Below are 20,187 nucleotides of genomic sequence, written 5' to 3' on the forward strand. Positions count from 1 at the left end.
CCACCTGGAGATGAAGGTCTTTTGTAGGGAGTGGAATTGTCTTTCTGCTATGTGGGTGAGTTCAGAGGGATGGCTGCCTGGAAGTTAATGCAGAGATAAGATGGGTGTGGGAAGTCAGAGAGAAGGTGGTAGAGAATGGGGCGAGGGGGGTCACTAGGTATGCACTTCAAGGTCCTAAAGCTTGTGCAACAGCCTCACTTGTGTGGGAACCTACAGCTGGTCCCAGGCTGAAAGCCTTAGGTCATATTTAGGGTGTGGGTTGAGGGGAGCAGCTAACGGAGAACTCTTTTTTTCCTAGACCTCTCCTGCAGGCTAGGAAGCCCCCTATAAGTGACTCAGAGGGAAACATGCTTGTGACTAATGCACCAATTGTGCCTGATTAACAATGGCTTTAGAGTGGACTCCCTTCTCCCAATCTCCCCCCCCCCCCCCCTCTTCAGTTCCAAATCTTGAGGAAGCTGTCCCAGGAGCCGGTAGCCACAGCCATGCCATCTGCTGTCACCCCCAGGCAGCTCACCCTGTTGTCATGACCGGAGAGGATCCCTGAGGGAGAGAGGATAGACATCAGCAAGAGAAGGGCTGCGGGAGACGTTGCACTATGCGAATGTGACCTACACACCTGAACATCTGCCATGGACACATCCTAGCAGAGACCTTGTGCACACCTTAGTGCCAAGATGAGGCATTTCCCTCAGCGGGACTATAACCTGCCATTCCTAGGAAAAAAGTGACCTACCTTCCACAGTGGAAAGCCCCGGGAGAATCGACTCCCAGGCCACTAACCTGCCCCTCCTAGAAAAGTGGACTTTGTTTCCCATGGAGTGACTTGCTGGGGGTCCTCCCAGCCCTGCAGTGCAGGAGATAGTCCATCAGGCAGCTCCAGGAGCACTCACCCACACGCTCTGCCTTCAGGGAGTCCCAGATGTTGCAATTGAAGTCGTCATATCCAGCCAGCATGAGACGCCCGCTACGGGAGAAGGCGACTGAGGTGATTCCACAGATGATGCTCTCGTGGGAATAGACAATGAGCTCCTGATCCGCCCGCAGATCAAAGAGGCGGCAGGTGGCATCATCTGACCCGGTGCAGATGGCCTCACCGTTGGGGAAGAACTGGAGAGAAAGGGCACCATGTAAGGGGCCATAATCCTGCCCCACAGCACCCACTATGCCAACCTGGGCCCCCCTCCACAGCTCTGACAATGCTCCCTGCCATTCCAAGGTCCGAAGTAAGGTACGCATCTGGCCCCCATTACTCTAGTGTCTGAGCATCATATACCCAGTGAGGTAGGGCAATGCTATTGTCCCCACTGTATACTTGGGGACTGAAGAGTTTGCCCAATGACACATGGGGCAGGGAACTAAATCCAGATCTTCCTAGTTCCAGACTAGTAACCATACCACGCGAGCACCCTTCTCAGAAGAGTGGCTCCCCACACAGATATGACAGTGTTCCCCTGACCCATAACCACACAGCTTTGCTGCTTCCTTTTGCTAGGCAGGGACCTACACAGATGGCATTGATGTCCGACTCATGGCCTGTGAACGTCTGACGGCAAGTTCCCTCCCGCACATCCCACAGCTTGGCAGTGGCGTCACAGGCCCCGGAGATAAACAGTTTGAAGTCTGGGGAGACAGCCAGGCTCATGCAGTCTCCAGTGTGACCCAGAAACACAGTCTTCTGCTGGCCCGTTTCAATATCCCAGAGCGCGCTGTGAGGGGAGCAGAAGAGAGTCAGCAGGGCTGCAGTGACAGAAGTGCTAAAGTTGTGAGGCCATGGGAGATGGACCAGCCGTTAGGGTGCAGTGGGGAGTCACCCCCGTTTTAAAGAAGGGAGGGAAACTGCTGCCCTGGCTCCCTGATGGACAACACCTTTACCAACCAAGTGAGTTAACAACTGGGACTTCCTTCTCACATGGTCAGTACAGATTAACAACCGAGCTAGTCCGTTGTCATAGCCCAGGACTAAGACGATGGCTGAGTTAACGCTGGCCAGGTCTATGTTAGAAAAACTGGCGAAGCCATAATGATGTTGGCTAGGGAGGGTGATTACTGTAATGGAGCTGGCACAGAGGTGCTTTTTGGCTGTACAGCTATTTTGCTCACCAAACTGGTACTAACTGTACTAGCAAACTTTCTAGTGCAGACCTGGCCTCAGCTGGAAAGAAAACCACCAAGCTTATTGTAGAGGAGAGGGGGGAAATCTAGCTTCCCCTCTGCAGCCCTCCTTTGCTTCTTTATGCCTCAGAATTGCCACCCCAAACATTCAAAGCCATGAGTCATCCTCTGATGTTGTCATGGAGGTGCAGAAGTCACGGATTAGGTGACTTCCGTGACTTAAGCCCAATGCAGTGGGGAGCTGCAGGATCCCTGCACCACCTCAGGAGGCAGAGCTCCTGAGCTCTGAGCTGCCAGGGGTGGCAGATGTATCCCACAGCTCCTGGCCACCTGGGCCTGCAGGGAGATCCTGAAGCTCCAAGCTACCCTTGACTCCCTCAGCTATCCAGCGTCTTTCCATTCTGTCATGGATATTTTTAGTAAAAGTCAAGGACAAATTACGGACTTCTGTGAATTCTTCTTGTTTGCCCATGACTTGTCTGTGACTTTTCCTAAAAATGTGTGACAAATTCTTAGTCTCAGTCACAAGTTTCAAATATAATCAACTTTGGGTTCTTTTTTGTTGTCTTCTGGTTTTGTAGAGTGATCGTATGTTGTGTTTAGCTAGGACAGTCCCCTTTTTAAGCCCTGTGCAGAGAGAGAGAGAGTGTGTGTATGTGCGTACATACTGGGCATTTTCCCATGTGTTCTTGCCAGCTGTGAGAGCATCAGTTGGCAAAAGCAAATAAGACAAATGCTCAGTTTTTTAAAACGAGGAGGGTGTCTCTCCCTAATGGGGTATGGAAGAACGTTTGGGGGGGGTAAGCAGCAATGCCAGCCTCACTGGGTGTGGGAAAGGCGATGGCATGCAGCCTAGCCCAGTGCATGAGATGGGGGATGCCCCTGAGGCCAGTCCCATGCACAGAAGGAGGCTCACATGAGCCCCCAGATGATAGGGGGAGAGGAGCAGCTCCACACAAGAGGTCTTGGGCAAACCCAGCACAGTGTCCCATTTTCCCTTTGGGAAATATGGTTGCCCAGTTTTTCTCTGCGACCATGAGGGCTAAAACCTGAGATTCTGACCAAATCCCATGATTTCTGGGGTCGGAATGCTTTAAGCGAAATGCTACATATTGGGGACTTGAGCCACAGTGTGTGGGCAAAGGCAACCACTCACCAAGTGGTGTCTCCGGAGCTTGTCACAATACTATTGTCATCCAGGAATCGGCAGCAGGAGAGGTAACCTGAGGAGCAGGAACAATGGGTGAGAGTGTGGCTCAGGGGCAAGAATCCCCTGGGTTGCAGGAGAGGAGAGGGAACTCACCTGTGTGGGCCGAGAGCTCCCTGCTCACTTTGACGTTGCCTTCACGAGTCTTGAGGTTGTAGATAGAGCACATGTTGTCGAGACCTCCACAGGCCACAAAATTCCCTGAGGGGGCATAGGCACAGGTCATGACCCAGGAAGAACGGAGAGGGATGGCATGAACCTGGGGAGAAATGAAACACTCCTGGATTCTCTCAGCAAGGGAAACTGAAGGGAGCAGGGCAAGAGCAGGGTTGGCTGTGAGGAGAGTCACTCCAGGCACAGCCCCATCTGTAGGAGGTGCTCTCGGAGGCAGTGCGAGTGATAGGGGAAGCTCTCCGTTTCAGTCTGGTGCAACTGGGAGGCGTTGGAAAAGAGCTAGTGAAGGAAGCAGGTCTCTGTAAAGTGCTGCGGCTGAGTGACTGTGGAACCCCACATGATGCTAGGAGAGAAAAGGCACTGAGATGTTACCCCACGTGGAAGAATGGAGCAGTTAAAAGCCCCACGAGAGCTCTGAAAATGTGGACACCAACTAGAGAAGGTTCAAAGAGCCCTGGATGCTAGGAGAAAGGAAAACAGAAAGAAGCTTCGTTTCTGACAGTAGCTGGTTCTGAAGCACTTGAGGTGTTAAGTAGGTTTTGGTTAGTTGGAGGCTGTGAACCGCAGTACAGGCATTGGCGCTCTGCACTCCACCTAAAAGTGGGATATGTGAGAGAGATTTTTAATCAGAAAGAAGGGAACAAAAGGAAGGTGAAACTCTGTGTCTGAGCTAAGGCGGAAGGGGCCAATCATGCAGTTTTGGGGGCTTGCCTGTACCCCTCATAAGAGAGCAGGTCGTGTTTGGGATCTGGAACAAAAAACCTCAGAGACTACTGAGAGTCCCAACATTTACGCTCGACTGGTAATTAGAATTTTCCAAGCAACAGATGTCACCCAGCCCAGATGGAAGTTTATGAAGGGTGGACAGTGCTCTGACATGGTAGAGAATCCAAAACACTGCAAGACCTGGGGGCTAGAGGCATGCAGAGCCCACAATCCCAGTCAGAGACAGATCAAAGCTAGCACAAGCACGTCCATGTGTGCTGCAGTCATACCTTCCGCTTGTAGTGTGGACACCCTTAGCGTCATTACACTCAAACAGAGGAGGCAGCTTTGGCAGGACCCCACAGGGAGTAAAAGTTCCATGTTTGTACATATAGGAGGCCAATTTTAGCTGAAACTGTCCATAAGCCACTTATTGCCATTGCAGAAAGGGCCTGGCCACTCTCCCACCCAATGCCCAAGAATACAGAGATTGGGGTTGTTGGTTTTTTTCAAATTTGCAAATGGAACACAAACCTGAGAGAGATTTGGTGCTTGCAGGCACTTGCTAGAGCATTTGCAAAACTGCAGAGGAGCTAAGTCTGCAGCTAGATTTTGTACAGAACTATTAGATACAAAAAATAAATAGACCTGCCTGGATGAAATGTAGCCTGTGATTGCTAGGGCCGCTGTTCAGCACAAGCCCCTGCAGAACGGAATTCAGGCTATTAGCTCAGAGTGGCCGATAGCACATGCCCAGACCTGTATTACCAGTTTCAAAATGTGAACATGTAATAAGTGGGCAATGGAAGCAGGTATCGGGAAAGCGCTGGCACAGTGACATGGAGGAGAGGCAAGGTGGAGAGGGGAGGAGGAGGGGGGGCTTGAAAACAGCTTATGTTGGATGTGGTAGGGAACAGAGCTAGAGGAGGGAGTCAAAGTGTCAGAGTGATGGGTTAGGAAAATGTCAATGCGGCTGCAATCAGAGTGGCTATTTTTGGGGCAGGATTGCACTGTCAAGGCCAGAGAGAAGGATGCTGCTGTGATCAAGGCACAGAATGATGAGACCTGCGCAGATGGCGAGGAAAAGCTGTATCTTCAAGATATGATGCAGAAAGATCTGCAAGATTTAGACAAAGCCTGGATGTGAGGGCTTTGAGAGAAATCTGACCCAGAGCCTTAGGCCCGGTGCTCTGGAATAGTCCCTGTGAGGACCCCTTCTGTGTGCAGCACACTTGGGGTCACACTCTTTCACTGGGGTAGGCCCAGCTTTTCACCGTGAGCTCCCTTTAGTGAGCCCACCTGAACTGGACACTCGGGGAAGGTTTGCACATGGCTGGAGAGCAATGCACCCCGATGTCCTGACTCTGCAGTGACTCTCAGGTAGCATTGTAAAGCAGAAGTTTATTAGCTGTCTGGAACACAGCATGGAAAGTCCTTAGTCACCAGAGAGCAGGCGCTCAACTTCCCCAGACCCTGTGCCCCCTTCAGATGCCTGAATTGTCTTGCACATCCCCACGTTTCACCGCACTTCAAAACTTCTTGCTTACACAATCAGCCACAACAATACAAGAGTGTCACAGCAGCCTGGCACCAAAACATTGCCGACTGTCTCATCTTCACCATGCAGTTACAAAATAAACTAACTGGAGTATAAATATTGTACTTGCATGTCAGTGTATAGCGTATTCAGCAGACTAAACAAGCTATTGCCTGTAGGAAATTTTAATTTGCATTGACTTTGCTAGTGCGTTTATGTAGCCTGTGTAAAACTGGGCAAATATCTAGAGGAGTTGATATACCCCCTGGAAGACCTCTGCATCCCCTGGGGGTATGAGTACCTCTGCTTGAGACCCACTGAGACAGAGAATGGAAGGGTACAGCAAAGCCCATCTGGGTCAGTCCAGAGCTCGGAGCCCTCTCATCTCTTGGGAGTCCAAGTCTAGAAACCACCCTCTGTCTCCAGCAGCCCTCACGATACAACCCCCCACCCTTCCCCGGTCATTTGTTCTCCAGCTGTCACACCCAGCTGTCTTCCTAAGGAGGGTGACCCATCCATGGTCATTTGTTACTAGGTGCCAAATGTCCAGGCAATTGGAGGTCATCTAGTTCAGCCCTCTGCTCAAGGCAGGACCAACTCCCAACTAAATCAACCCAGCCAGGGCTTTGTCAAACAGAGACTTAAACACCTCTAGGGATGGAGATTCCACCCCCTCCCTAGGGAACCCATTCCAGTGCTTCACCACCCTCCTAGGGAAATAGTTTTTCCTAATATCCAACCTAGACCTCCCCACTACAATTGTGCATTCCCTCACGGTGTGTTCTAGGTCCTGGAGTAGACCCACCACCCCTGTCACCACCCCATGGCCATGAGGAGCTTGCTGTGGGACTGCTTTCCTCCAGAAAGCCAGTCACGTAGTTCATTCTCTGCACCTCAGAGACATGACTGTCTTTCTAACTGCACAAAGGCTGAAGTAGCTCCTCTGTCCTGGGCAATCACTAAGTTACCCCTTCCAGGGTTCTGCCTGGCCACCCTTTCCTTGGTCTCTGGGCATTGTTGCATTTATCCCTTTTTTGCCTGCAGTAATTATATCTCAGGTCCTTTGGACGAGGGCTGCCTCCTGCCTCACTCCCCAAATCTGGGTGTACCCAAGTCCCACTGCTGGGATGCATCCCCTTCTCTGGATCCAGGCTTAGGCCTGTCCCCTTTGGCTCTCTTTTCAAACCCAGACCTATTGTCCACAAACTCGTCTGCCAACATGCCAGCACTTTGCGGGACTTTAGGCTTCCTGTCCACTAACCACATTTTGAGGTTGCTCTCAGGGCAAATCTCATACAGCTTTCCCAGCGCAACACAGCAACGCAAATCCTCCAGGTTAGCGAGTCCCCTGCACCTGTTCAGCATTTGCAGAAACATTCTCCCATTAGAGCGGTGACTCCCTTGCGTAACGCTCACAATGGCTTGCCAGCACTCAGCTCCGGCACCACCGGGCTTGCTACATCAGTTAGGACAGTAAAAACATGGCTTGAGCCCTAACACCCAAGTCCCCACAGCTGTGTCATTACAAAATAAACTCTGGGTCCCTTCCATATAGGCTACACCATCTGGGGTCTTTTGTTCGACATGAAACCTTTTCCTTGATTCCTCCCTGGGTCAATTCAAACTAACTAGACAAAGCAGTGAGGTAGGCATCTACAGCTCCCCTCCTTAAACTAGGGCAACACTTTGGTGTCTAGTTCCCTGCAGAATGGGCCTTTCCTCACTTACCCCCCACATGGGTACTCTTGCCCCACATCTCCAGTTCATGCATCTGCTTCTTCCCCCAGTCTTCTTGCTTCTATTGATCCAGCTGCTTCAAGTCAACTGATGGGGAACCAGGTCATGAAGACCATCCCCTGCTGGATGGGGAACGGGTCTGGTGGATGCCCTGCTGCTGCCTGTGCTGTTCCCAGCCCCTCTTGAAGCCCCACTTGTGCCTGGAACCGGCTTTTTAGACTGGTCGTTCTTCTCAAGGGCTGCACTCAGCTGCGCCTTGTTGAGCTTCCCAACATTTAACCTGCTGTTCCTGAACAGGTTTGCGCTTTTCCTGGCAGGGAGCTGGTTAGGCACCATTTCCTCCCTGTTTTCCTTAACTTCCCTTGTTCCACCACTGCCAGCCCCTTACTGCTAAACTGCTAAACGCTTCTTGTGCCTTCAGCAGCCAATTGTCTATTGGGCGCATTCACCAACGATCCTCCACTGCCACCTCTCATGGAGCCACAGGTCCGGGGCTCTCAGACAGCTCTGGAATAGTCCTGGGGGGCGGAGGGGCTACTGTGTGCCAGGGCCCAGGTCATACTCTCTCACTGGGGTAGGCCTGTTTGCTTCATTGCCTCCTGGGGTCCAACCTTGGAGTGTTCAGCATCCCAGCTTCTCACAGAAAGGTCCTCTTCTGTGAGTGAACTGAACACCCGGGGAAGGCTTGCACATCCAAAGGGAGCAATTCACCCCTGACGTCCTGCTTCTGCAGTGCCTCTCAGCCAGCGTTGTAAAGCAGGAGGGTTTATTAGCTGTCTGGAACACAGCGTGGAAAGTCCTTAGTATCACAGGAAAATTATAGCCAAGTCTATCTGAGTCAGTCCAGAGTCCTCTGATGCCTCTTTAGTCCTAGTCCAGAAGCTTCCCTCTGACTCCAGCAGCCTATAAATAACTGCCCCCTTCAGCCCACTCCCAGTCTCTCGTCCCATGGTCACCAACCCATCGATCATGATCAACTGGTTGATCAGGAGGGCTCGACCAGTCGATCGTGAAGCGTTCAGGGGCTCCCCCCATTTCTCCACACCCCCAAGAAGCCCCACTACCTACCTCCAGAGACAATGGAGGTAATGCCAGCTTCCAGCAAGGTGGAAGGAAGTCCGGCAGCTGTGCGCCACTTCCGAGGTTTCAGGAGGTGCACTGGCTGCTCCCCTTCCCCAAACAGCCAGCACGGTACCAGACCCAGGTCTGTGGCATGCCGGGGACTTGCTGTGCGGAGGGGGGAAATGGGGTAGAAGTCCCCAGAGGAAGTGTGTGCTGGGGCTTTCCTTCTCTGGGGGGAGGAGGGGAAGGCGTCCTGGGAGGAGGCGCGTGCCAGGACTTCCCTCCTCTGCTGTAGGGGGTGGAGGGGGTAGGAGTCCCAGGGGGAGGCATATACTGGTGACTCCCTGCCCCCACCAACATTCTGCCCTCTGCCCCCACTGGCACCCTGCCCCCTGTTTCAGAACCCTGTCCCCTTCCCCAGCACCCACTGGCACCCTGTCACCACCCCAGCACCCTGTCCCCTGCCCCCACTGGCATCCTGTCCCCTGTCCCAGCACCCACTAGCACCCTTCCCCAGTACTATGTCCCCTGCTTCCAACAGCTCAGTTGGGGCCACATTAGTGAGGCTTGTGGGGTTTTGGAGGAGTTATTTTTTTGCATCTCACTTGTGTGGCCCCAACTGACTTTTCTGTGGGTCAGTGACCCCTGACTCAAAACAGGTTCCCCGTCCCTCTCATAAATAAATACAATGCTGAAACTGTTTGTGTGTAACATATTTTATTTAAAAATGAAGCCTGGCCAACAAACCCCCAATTGGGGCCAAGCCCCCATCTGGCCACAGCATCATAACACTCCTGCACCACCCCATCTCCCAACCCTAGATCTGAGCCTATTATACACTGGAACCCCATGTCCTGAGCCTTTCACATCCCCAAACTCCTGCACCCCCACATCCTCAGTCTTCTGCCACAACACTCCTACACCATCCACACACTGCACATCTGTGTCCTGAGCCCATTGTACTCCCAACCTCCCTGCCCTGAGCCCCTCACAACCCCCACCCAAACTCCTGCACCTTCACAGCCACAAGCCTATGGCTTGCTCAGCACCCCAACCCTCCGCCTGACCTCAACACTCCCCAGCCTGAAGCCCCCTCCCCGAGTCAGCATCCCCTTCTCCACCTCCTCCTGCACCCAAATTCCCTCCCAGAGCTTGCACCTCTCACCCCTTCCCACACCCAAATTTCTCATTCCCACCTGATAGCCCACACATCCTGTCTCAACCCAGTGAGGGTATTGCCAGATTGCAGGAGTTTTTCCGGGATTCCAGAGGTATCCCAGAAAAACTCTTCTGCATCCAGTGACGTATTTGTTCTTCCACTTTTTTTAGTGGAAGAGCAAACATGCTGTTTTGGCAACCCCTCTATTCCTCATTCCATGAGGAATAAGGGGGCTGCCGAAAGAAGGGGTTTTTCTGACATTTGGTCCAGTCTAGACAGGCCAAATGTTGGGAAAACCTCTTCCTACAGAAGAATAGAAAAAAAGCAGCGGTGTAGCCCTATGATAGTGTAGAAGGGCTGGGGATAGCAAGTGATGGAGAGGAGGAGAACAGAGGGCGGGGCTTCAAGGAAGGGGCGGAGTCTTGGGGGAAGGATGGGGCGGTAGATCTTGGCTTGTTCTGACATTTAAAAAGTGATCTTGGGTGTAGAAAGGTTGGAGACCCTTGCTCTAGTCCTTTGGTCTTCAGCTGGACACAGCCAGCTGGCTTCCCAATGAGGGTGGGCCATCCATGTTCATTAGTTGCTAGGTGCCAAATGTCCAGGCAACTGTAGTGGCCATTGTCTTCTGGGGCTCTCCCCAGGCATGGGACCCCAGGCAGCTAGTCATTGGTCTCACTAGTATCTTGGGGTCCCTGCAAAGCGTAAAAGTCCCTTTCCCCACACCTAGTTAACCATGAACCACGTGGGGAAATTGATGTGCACAGGGCTGACAAAAGACTTAGCCAGGGCCTGGGAGGAGCCAGCTCTGGGCACCCCTGGAAGGGGCAGGATCTTGGGCAGAAGGGGCGGGGCCCAGCCAACCCTTCAGTGGTGCCGTGGCTACAGGCACATGCTGCTGGAGGTGCCCGTGGTGATTTAAAGGACCCTGGGTCCTAGACATTGCAGCTGCCAAGGTAGCAGCAGCTGGGAGCCCCTTTTAAATCACTGGGGCCCAGGGCAGCTGCCCCCACCTTTGGCAACCCTGTACACAACAGTCCTCCAAGATATCACAGCGCACTGCCACTCCTTCACAAGCTCCAAATCAAAGATGACCATCTAGGTTACAGGCCTGAGTGACAGGCAGGATGGTGGTTTTATCTGCAGCAATCAAGCCAGGAGCTCACAAAGGAGACTATTATTCTCCCTTCCCTGGGATAGTGTTACTGCCCGAGCATCTCAAATCTATTCTTAGTGCACATAGGGCACTGAACCTCATCATGTCTGACAATGGGCCACACACAACGGGCATCAGTTTAAACAATTTCAGTGAAATACTTATTTAGAAGCCTGACGGCTAATCTCCATCATCCCCATTCCAATGGGTGGCGGAAAACATAATGAAGTATGATTAACCAACATACTAAAGTATTTACTGAAAAAGGCCAAGGAATCAGATTTTGATCCATATTTAATTCTATTAAATAGCAGAATGCCACCAATGACGCACCAGATGTTACCTGGTGACATGTATCACACAGAAAACACAAGGGCTACGTCTAGACTGGCATGATTTTCCGCAAATGCTTTTAACGGAACAGTTTTCCATTAAAAGCATTTTCGGAAAAGAGCGTCTAGATTGGCATGGACGCTTTTCCGCAAAAGCACTTTTTGCAGAAAAGCGTCTGTGGCCAATCTAGACGCACTTTTGTGCAAAAAAGCCCCGATTGCCATTTTCACGATCAGGGCTTTTTTGCTCAAAACAAATCTCAGCTATCTACACTGGCCCTTTTGCGTAAAAGTTTTGCGCAAAAGGGACTTTTGCCCGAACGGGAGCAGCATAGAATTTCCGCAAAAGGCACTGATTTCTTACAGTAGGAAGTCAGTGCTTTTGTGGAAATTCAAGCGGCCAGTGTAGACAGTTGGCAAGTTTTTCCGGAAAAGCGGCTGATTTTCCGGAAAAACTGGCCAGTCTAGACACAGCCAACCAGAATGCCTGTTACAATAGAACCTGATGTCAGAGAAGCGGAGGGACTTGAAGATGCAGAGAGAGAGAGAAAAGGCAACCCCCCCCCCACAAAAAGAAAACCAAAAAATGATGACCTAGGGTTCCAAGAGCTGCCAGCACTGCAAGAAAAAGCCCCCATGCATAGTGGGAAACAAGAGCTGCAGATAGCTGAGAGGTTGCCTCCCCAGACAGACACATACTGAGGGGGAACAGGTGACACCTTCTCCAACTTCCTCAGGAGAGGGCGTCGAGGGGCACTGTATTTGCCATCTTGCCCAAGAAGGCCTCAGAGAGGCAACAGGCACGGCAAGGTAAAGCAGAGGGGCCTGAGCGATTGGCAGGGCCAGAATACATGGACTTCTGACAAACAGCTGCGCTGCTGTTTGAAGGGAGACCGGCAGGGCCGAGCAGTAAGGCAAGAAGATGAACGGAGCTTGGTTAAAACATTCAGTTGGGGGGATGGTACGTATTTGGCCTTGCATGTTATGTGCATTGTTAGTGTTTTCAATCCAGCGGGGGAAGGGGCAGGTGGGGAGCTGTGTGTCCCAGAGGCTCATGCTATGCAATGCAGAGGCAGCTGGGACCAAGCCATTGATGAAGCATGTCACTGAGCGCCACAGCATGGCAGGGAGGGTGGCCGAAGTTTGGCTGAAGAGGAGCTCCCAGCTGCTCCACTCCTGGCCCCACAGCAGGTGATTCTGCCTGCTGAGGCACACACCCAACTCTTACCTTATTGGTTGTGTAAGTGTCCCACACGATCAGTTTCCCATCTTGCGAGGCACTGACCAGGAGTCTAGGAGGGGAGAAAGGAAGCAGGCCCCATTAGTGCTCCTCTCCCACTGGGCCCCTCACCCCAGCATCCCCCCTGCCCTGTCACTGCACCAACTCAGTCAGCAGCAGCATTTCACTCACTTCGAGTCTGTGGACCAGTGCATGGCGTAGATCTTGGCCAGGTGCCCACGCAGGGTCCTCCGCGTACGCATCTGAATGCGTCCAACTAGCTCCACCCCGGACACAATCTAGGGGAGTTGGGGATTCCCCCAGGGAGAGAGAAGTTAAACCTCAGCCCCCAGGGATACCCCCCCCCTCCACTGCCACATGGCTCCATCCCGCATGCCCCCAGGCTGCTCTGGGAGCCCAGCCAGGGGCTTGTGGCTGATTGGCACATCCACACCCGGCCAAGGCTGGCTAGCACCGTCTCCTACCTGAGCCAGTGTGGTGTCAGCACAGGCCTTCCGGGCATCCTGCAGGGAGGGGGAAGGGCAAGAGACAGAGAGAGCATGAGGGGCAAGGCAGACTCAGGCATAGGATCGGAAAACTTCTGTGGGCCAGGGGCCCGGATTCTGTGTTGTTTTCACGGCCCCCAAAGCAAGGGGCTCCTGGGCGCTATGGCAACACCACAAATAAGCATAGAGAGTACTATGAGGCACAACACCTGCCCCTCCCCACCCCAAGCTACTTTTCTCCCCCATTAAGTCCCTCCCCTGGGGTGCACCCCACAGGCAGGGAGGTTAAATCCTACGGAGGATGTGGAGTCTCCGATGCAACACTCTCATCCCGGCCTCACAGATCACCCCCCCCCCCACCACATGCCAGGCGCGGTTCTTTCTTGGGGTTGGATAGTGGCTGCCTTCCTAGGGGCTCCTGGGCCCAAGGTAGGAGAGAGCTGAGATCCCGCAGGAGCAGAGGTGGTGGCTCTCTCTGGATGGGAATTCCCTGCCTTGGAGGGCGGTGCCGTTCTCTTGGGCTGGGATTCCCCTGAGTAGATGGGAGGGGGAGTGGGCCACATGGTCTGATCCGTGCTTCATCTCAGGTGTTACCGCAATCTGCTTCTTCAGCTGCTCGGCCTCCTGCCTCATCTGTTCCATTTCCCCCATCTCGGCCGCCTAGCAATGAGTCCTCCACTCGGGGAAGCCTGAGTCCTGGGGAGACCAAAACAGGGCAGGAGCTGTAACAGGGTCTCACCTTTCCCTTGCATCTCCCAGCACTCAGCTTCCCAAAGGGCTTTACCTGCCAAGAAACAGCCAGGACTGGGGTGGGACTTGGCAGCCATTTAACAACTGCATTACAGGGCACTTTGGGACAGGAAGTGAAGGGGAGTGCTGTATCTGGCTGAACCTGTGACGGGAATGTAGGAAAGAGGAAAGGACTCACCTCAGCTGAGGTTTGGCCAAGAAAATGCATTTAATTCCCCAGCTCCTGGGGAGAGTGCAGGCCCAGACACAGGAATTTCTGTGGGGGACAGGTGCTTTTTTTGTAAATGCAGACCACAAGGGTATGAATGTACCCCCATGGTCCCCCAGGTAAGCAGGGAAATCAGCCCCAGTCTTCCCCCAGTGGCCAGAGCATGGGAGAGGGAGGTTGGGGTAGGGCACCACTCTTGTCTCCTCCCAGCTAGCCGGAGCACACTTACTTGGGGGACCATGGCGGGAGGCTTTTGCACCCTTCACACATTCCCTCCCACCCCCGCAAGGCCTGGAGTGACAGATCTCAGGCAAGCAAGATCCTAGTTTCATATCACCTCTAAAAACCTCACTAGCATCACATAGCCCAGGGACGCGTGCTCACTCTGAGCAGCAAGTGAGTCCTCTTCACAGCTTTCTCAGCTCTACTTACAGTGCCCTGTTTTCCCTGTCACGCCCCATCCTGTCCCTCACACACCTGCTCTTTGTGAGTTCAGTATTTCCCTGGTGATGGTGTCATGTTCCCGGATGTGCCCCATGTGATTTGCATCTCACCTGTTTGTTGCCAGGGATCAGCTCCCAGGTTGGGAGGGTTCCTTGAGCCCAGCCAACCTTGAGGGCAGTGGCAGACCCTCACCAGGCCCCGAGCTTCCCCAGGCCAGGAAACACAATGGCTTGGATCTCTTCATCCAGCACCTGGTGGTACATTGTGCTCTATTCAGCCCTAGCTCCCCCTTTGCCTGTGGTGGGCTCCAAGCCCTTCCCTTGGGGAGACAGATTCATAGGTTCACGCCCCGCCCAGCACTGGGGGGGATGGCTTGACTCAGTCTCAGCCCCTTTCTGTGTAGTTGCCTCCTCAGGCACATGCGGACAGTTCTCAAGACTCTCCCTTTGTTCCCAGTTTTGCCAAGCCTGCTGCATGAAGCTCTTTGACTCTCTTGCCAGAACTGGACTCCCCCACATCCCCCCCGTAACGTTTCTGTGGCTCTTCCTCGAGTTCCCCCACCCGAACCATCCTGCAGCATCCTCAAAGCCCTGCTCGGGGGCCCTGGAGGTGCCACACACTCTCCCAGCTTTCGTTACACACAGAGTTTGACTTCTTGCAAAGAGCCTTAAAAGAGCAAGGCAAGTATCACTGGGGGAGTTGTTCCTGGGTTTCCTGAAAGCATCCCCAAGACAGCCTCTGGAATCCAGGAAAGCCAAGGCTACAAGCCCTTGGGTTTTTGGGATGGCCTATGGCTGCATTTGTGAGCCAGAGTCCCTTGGGCTGGTCCTGATGACCCTCAGAGGGTATGTCTACACTACCACCCTAGTTCGAACTAGGGTGGTAGTGCAGACATACCCAGAGTGAGCCAAGGCCTCCCTCTGCTAGCTGCCTGTGGCTGAGTGGTTGGGGTCACCTGTGGCCACCCAGGGGGCACTCAGTAGCATCAGAGGCAGCACGTTCCAGTGAAGTAAAAGGAGTATGGCCAGCAAATTACTAATCTCAACACTAATCCCAGATTCCTCTGTGGCTTTGGGTAGGTCCCTTCCCTTCACTGCACCCCAGGTCTCCCAGCTATGAAATGGGGACACTAATTTAAGCAGGATCCCCCATCCAGGGGGGTGAGACAACCAGCTGATGTTTGGCAGGTGAGGACTGGCTGCTTCCCCCCACCCCGTCCAACTTCCAGCCTGCTTGGAGAATTGTTCCTCTAGTAAAAGTTGGCAACGGGGCAGAACCCAACACAAGCTGCTTGGCTCTGTTCTCTTGAACAGAAACAGGCCTTAAAGACTCCTCCCATCATCACCCCACAAGTTAAAAAATCACAAGTCAGGCTCCGAGACCATGAGATTTAAATAAAAAATACAAGGGCACCCTTGTTTCTTTGTGGTCTGGGCCTTGTGGATGCCTGTAGGTCCCGTTTCCCAGCCCTTCTCCCCAGGCTAGAGCCGTACGGTTTAAGATGAAAGCCGAGAGTCTCAGGTAGGGATGGAATCAGGAGCAGGGGCTTTAGCAAAAGAATCAAATATTGGAAGATGTGATGAAATCAGGAAAGCTAGCGCCACTACCACACACACTTTGTATAGAGCATTAAGGTCAGGGTGTATCCCACAGAGCCATCCCCAGCCCTGGAAAACCTCAGGCCAGGCTGGTGAGGAACAATAGTGCCCCGCATAATCAGGAAGCTGTTCCCTTTCAGGCATGGGGAACAATCTTTCTGGACTTTGTCCTTCTCCCCACTTCCACCCTCCCATGCATCAGCAATGTCCAACTGTGCCCAGCTGAGTTCAGCTGCCTCTGCTCACATCAACCAGAGCATTTCCCGCCCTCCTTGCATGGCCCCTGTGCTACACTCCTGCCATTAGTTCTCTGTACCTCCTCTGGAACCTCTGGGCAGTCCTCATGCTGCACCCACCTTCCAGCAGGGCATTTCTCTCTGGCTTATCTCCTCCAGCCTCTGTTTTGGGGTCCCTGTGGGCTGAGTACCAGGCCCTGCTTCTGAAATCTTTGTCTCAGAGGCTTCATTGGCTCTGGCCTGGACAATTGCCTCTTCCTTGAATCCAGCCTCCCTACTGCTGTTTGGCTCTGATACCCCACCACAGGCTTGTGGGGCTGCTCCTCTGCAGTTCCTGCCTCCTGGACTCCTCTGCCTTCCCCACTGCCCAATCCATTTCCAGCCCCACCTGCACAGCCCCTTCCTCCCTTGGCCTGTTTGCTTACTGTCCCTTGGGTTGGGGACCAGAGTTTGTGGGAAGCTGCTCCGTGAAATGAAGTTGCACAACGAGATGAGGGGCTTGCAGAGCTGGCAGGAAGATCAAAAGGACAAGGGTGAGCTGTCAAGGAGGGATAGAAATGCTAAATATAGAGGGAGCAAGAGGAGCTATGGCTCAGTTTCAGGTCTTCATTAGGACCCTTAAATGCCTTTGAGGAACCAATCTAATGAAGGTTGGGAATTGTTTCTAGCCCCAGAAGGACAAGGAGCCAGAGCTGAGAGAGAATAATAACTCTACCTTCCCCATAGCCACCACTGTGCCTCCTCCCAAAGTGATCTGCAGAGAATGAGTCACCTATTCAGCTCTGAAATGCAGCTGCCTCTTGGGAGGGGCATGGTAGGTACTTACAAGTGATACTGCATGAAAATTTAGGACAGGAAGTGGAGGAGAAGAATTGAATCAACAAAGAAAACTCAAGGAAGCCGAATGGGGTCGGGAGTGGTTGGGGGAGATGGCATCCGCTACTGAGTCAGCCAGGCCAATCTGCAGCACATCCCCCTTAGCAATGTCCCTGTCTTCTGCCGCATTTCCCCTTCCCACCCCTGCGACTCCAAAGAGTCAACACGCTCCCCGGTGCCTCCTCTAGGCTGCCCTTTAGCCATGCAGAGCTACCAGCTCGTCCTCCTCTGCTCTTTGGCCTATAAGCCAACAGCCAAGTCCCTGCAGGCCCTGGGTGTATTTACTACAAACTAAGCAAATCCAGCATTGTCTCTCAGCGTGTCTGTCCAGTTCTCTGCGTGCCGGCCCCTTCGCGCACTGCTGGGGCTCTTGGCCTGGATGCTCCTCTGGACAGGGCCTGTGTCTGGGTCAGGGTAGCGCTTAGCACCAGGGCTGGGCACTGGCATGGGAATAGTAACCCTACCCTAAACAAACTGTACTAATGGCAGCAGGGAGCACTCCAGCCCTGTGGCACAGCCCCCGAACTCCACCCCGGGCACTGGTCACCCACTCCACCTCATTCTGTTTGAATGAGGACTGGGGGGAATTGTTGGGTGGGGTGGTGGCACGGGAGGGGTACAGCCCTCTGGTTTAGATCAGCCGGCATCTCCTCACCTATCTTGGAAAGGGGACTGCAGCTCAGCTGGGGAGCCTTAAATAGAAAAGCGAAAGGTACGGAAGGGCTGAGGATTAATAGGGGATGTTGTGGGTCCCTGTGTAATCCCTAGACAGGTGTATGCGCTTGCCCTGGTAACCCTGAGCTTCTTCAGAGCTGAATAGAGATGATCCTCTTCCTCAGCCACAGAGATCAAAGGGCAAGGGTAAAATTACCCTGATCTTACTTTTTCTCTAAATGGGACAAGCGCTTGCTGCAACAAGCTGGGTGGGGAGCACGAGCGCATGGGTTCCTATTGGAGAGTCTGCATCCCAGCTACCGGTGCGGGGAGGGGGGGTCATACACATCTGAGACATGTTGGAATCTGCTGTGATTTTATCCTGCGAGGCGAGGGGGGGGGGGTCTCCCCCTCCCATGTGCAAAAGAGATGAGTGGTTTTTACTCCAACCTTCTTCCCACAGAAAACCCCTCTTCCACACAGTCTACACATCTAGTTACAAAGACAGACCCACACCCAGAGCCCCTGGATCTGCAGAGAGGGTCACCGATAGTCCCCCGGACTCACTTATGGGTAAAGACCTTCAGGAGAAGGAGGTAGGCTCAGGGGAAGCAGCAACGCAGGAATGTCCTTACCGTGCGTGGGCTGTGGTGGCCGCTGTCCCCTCCTGGTAGGCACTCCCTTGGTCTCCTGGGGGTTTAGCTCCCCTCAGGATGGGAGCCCTGGTCACGCTGCTGTCCCCCTCAGTTCTTCTCGTTGCTGTGCCAGCCGTCCACACACGCTGCGTCTCTCCCTCACTCTTGGTGTATCAGCCTCTCCCAGGACTGATCTCCCCATAGGGAGCTGGGAGGCTGTGTGGGGGGAGGGCGTGGGTTGGGGAGGGCTGATTCCAGGAGCAGCATCAGGCAAATTAAATCAGACACCAGAGAGTTGGGGAAATCGGATTGGGACTTAATGCAAAGCAGGTGGATAGGGAAGGGATGGAGGGACAGGCGAGAGTAGTGCACTGCTTTTGAAGGGAAAACATCACACAGATTTGACTCCCTTTGCTTGTGGTAGTACCAAACTAGTAAGTTGAAGAGTAGACAGAAGGAGCTAGGATCATCAGATGGGGGTCGTGCCAGGCACTGAATTCCAACCGCTTCCTAAGGGATAGCCTCTCCCACTGCCTGGTCACACAGAGGTCAGGTCACAACTTGACAGGCAGGGGCTGAAGGGCCTGTGCATCTGATGGTATCCTGGCTACCCCCTGGCAGAAACCCTCATGTGTGGGGACAGGGCTGGGATCAGGGCCTCAGGGGGATGCAGAGGTGGGACGGGGCATGGCATTGGGTAGGCTGGCAAAAGCATTTGCTTGAAGGCCTTTTGGCAGTTGCTTTTGCAGGATGCTGCTGTGGAGGATTATCTTGGCCTCAATCTCTTTTAATCTCTCCTGCAGCTTTGGCCCAATCCTGAGATAAATACCTTTTAACGGATCTCATCTGACGTCAGGAAGCATCAATCTAATCACCCAGGCCACCTCTGGGCCAGAGCTAGGCACCACTGCACTGCCATACCTGCTTACCTGAGACTGGACTACGGAGCTGGGGGAGAACAATCTGTCCCACAACCGGCTTCCCAGTCCTCTCCGAACACATGGAAGGAATTCTATAGGAGGGTGAGGAGGGGGGACATGACACTGGCTGGGTGGGGAGAGGGAGCCTGAAATACACTGTGACTTCATTCCCTCAGTGCCTGACCATGGAGTGAGAGTAAAGGATAAGGCGAGATGGGATGTTCTCTGATGTGGTGGGGAATGAGCACCTGGTCTCAGCAGGAATGCATCACAGCAACTCCGCACTGGCATTAGAGTGCATAATGTTTGGTAGCATCTGCTCATCCTGAAAAGATCTGTGGGATACACAGCCATTCTGACTGGACAGAGGTTGGGAGCCAATGACTGTGCATGGCTTTCTCTTGTATTTGTTCCGGGCTCCCCTCACAGCCCTGTCAGTGCCCCTCAGTCCTGCCGTGCAGCCCCTGGTATTTCTGACCTGAGTCCTCCTGCATCTGTCAGTAGCCTTAACCCTGCCCTGTGGCCCCCACTGCTATCAGGCTGAGTCGGCCTTGGGCTCATGGATTTCATGCATCCTGGGTTGTACTCTGGTTCTAATCCCTCCCAGGAATGGGGTTACTGCTCTTTTCAGTACTCCCTCTTTGTCTCTCTCAGCTCCTGTTTGGCTGTAATATAATCCCATCTCTGGATGCTAATACTCTAGGCACTGACAGCAGATTGTTTTTATCCCAGCCTGGACAATAAATGATGCAGCAGCAGCCCTGCTCACCCAGAAATATATATGAGAGAGAGAGAGAGATGGTGGAGCCCTTGTTTCAGGGCAGTGAGTTCCAGAGATCCCCAACCTCACAGCGTCAAGCCCACGCCCAGCAGAGAGTGTTTCTCCCTCCCCTCCCCTGTGCGTATCTGTTTGTTTGGAGCTTGGTTTGTTTTCCCTCTTCCAGGGCTCAGTCTCCCTCC

At 53.3% G+C, this 20,187-nt stretch overlaps 1 protein-coding gene across 3 annotated transcripts; it reads right to left on the reverse strand.

Annotated features, from left to right (window-relative positions):
• Positions 1-421: 421 nt before the first annotated feature.
• GNB3 (G protein subunit beta 3) lies at positions 422-20,120 on the reverse strand. Of its 3 annotated transcripts, none has more exons than XM_006124147.4 (10): positions 18,308-20,120; positions 13,501-13,602; positions 12,886-12,924; positions 12,593-12,699; positions 12,410-12,473; positions 3,419-3,581; positions 3,272-3,338; positions 1,508-1,709; positions 894-1,110; positions 422-543 (listed from the first exon to the last, which is right to left on the reverse strand). In XM_006124147.4, exons 2-10 carry the CDS (start codon positions 13,555-13,557, stop codon positions 437-439), a joined length of 1,023 nt encoding a protein of 340 aa, XP_006124209.1. In that variant the 5' UTR covers positions 13,558-13,602; positions 18,308-20,120; the 3' UTR covers positions 422-436. The 3 variants fall into 3 exon arrangements, with proteins under 3 accessions (XP_006124209.1, XP_075759811.1, XP_075759805.1); XM_075903696.1 differs by having other exon boundaries at positions 13,835-20,120; XM_075903690.1 differs by having other exon boundaries at positions 13,501-20,120.
• Positions 20,121-20,187: the final 67 nt, after the last annotated feature.

The sequence above is a fragment of the Pelodiscus sinensis genome, chromosome 1, assembly GCF_049634645.1.
Source record: "Pelodiscus sinensis isolate JC-2024 chromosome 1, ASM4963464v1, whole genome shotgun sequence".
Classification (NCBI taxonomy): Eukaryota; Metazoa; Chordata; order Testudines; family Trionychidae; genus Pelodiscus; species Pelodiscus sinensis.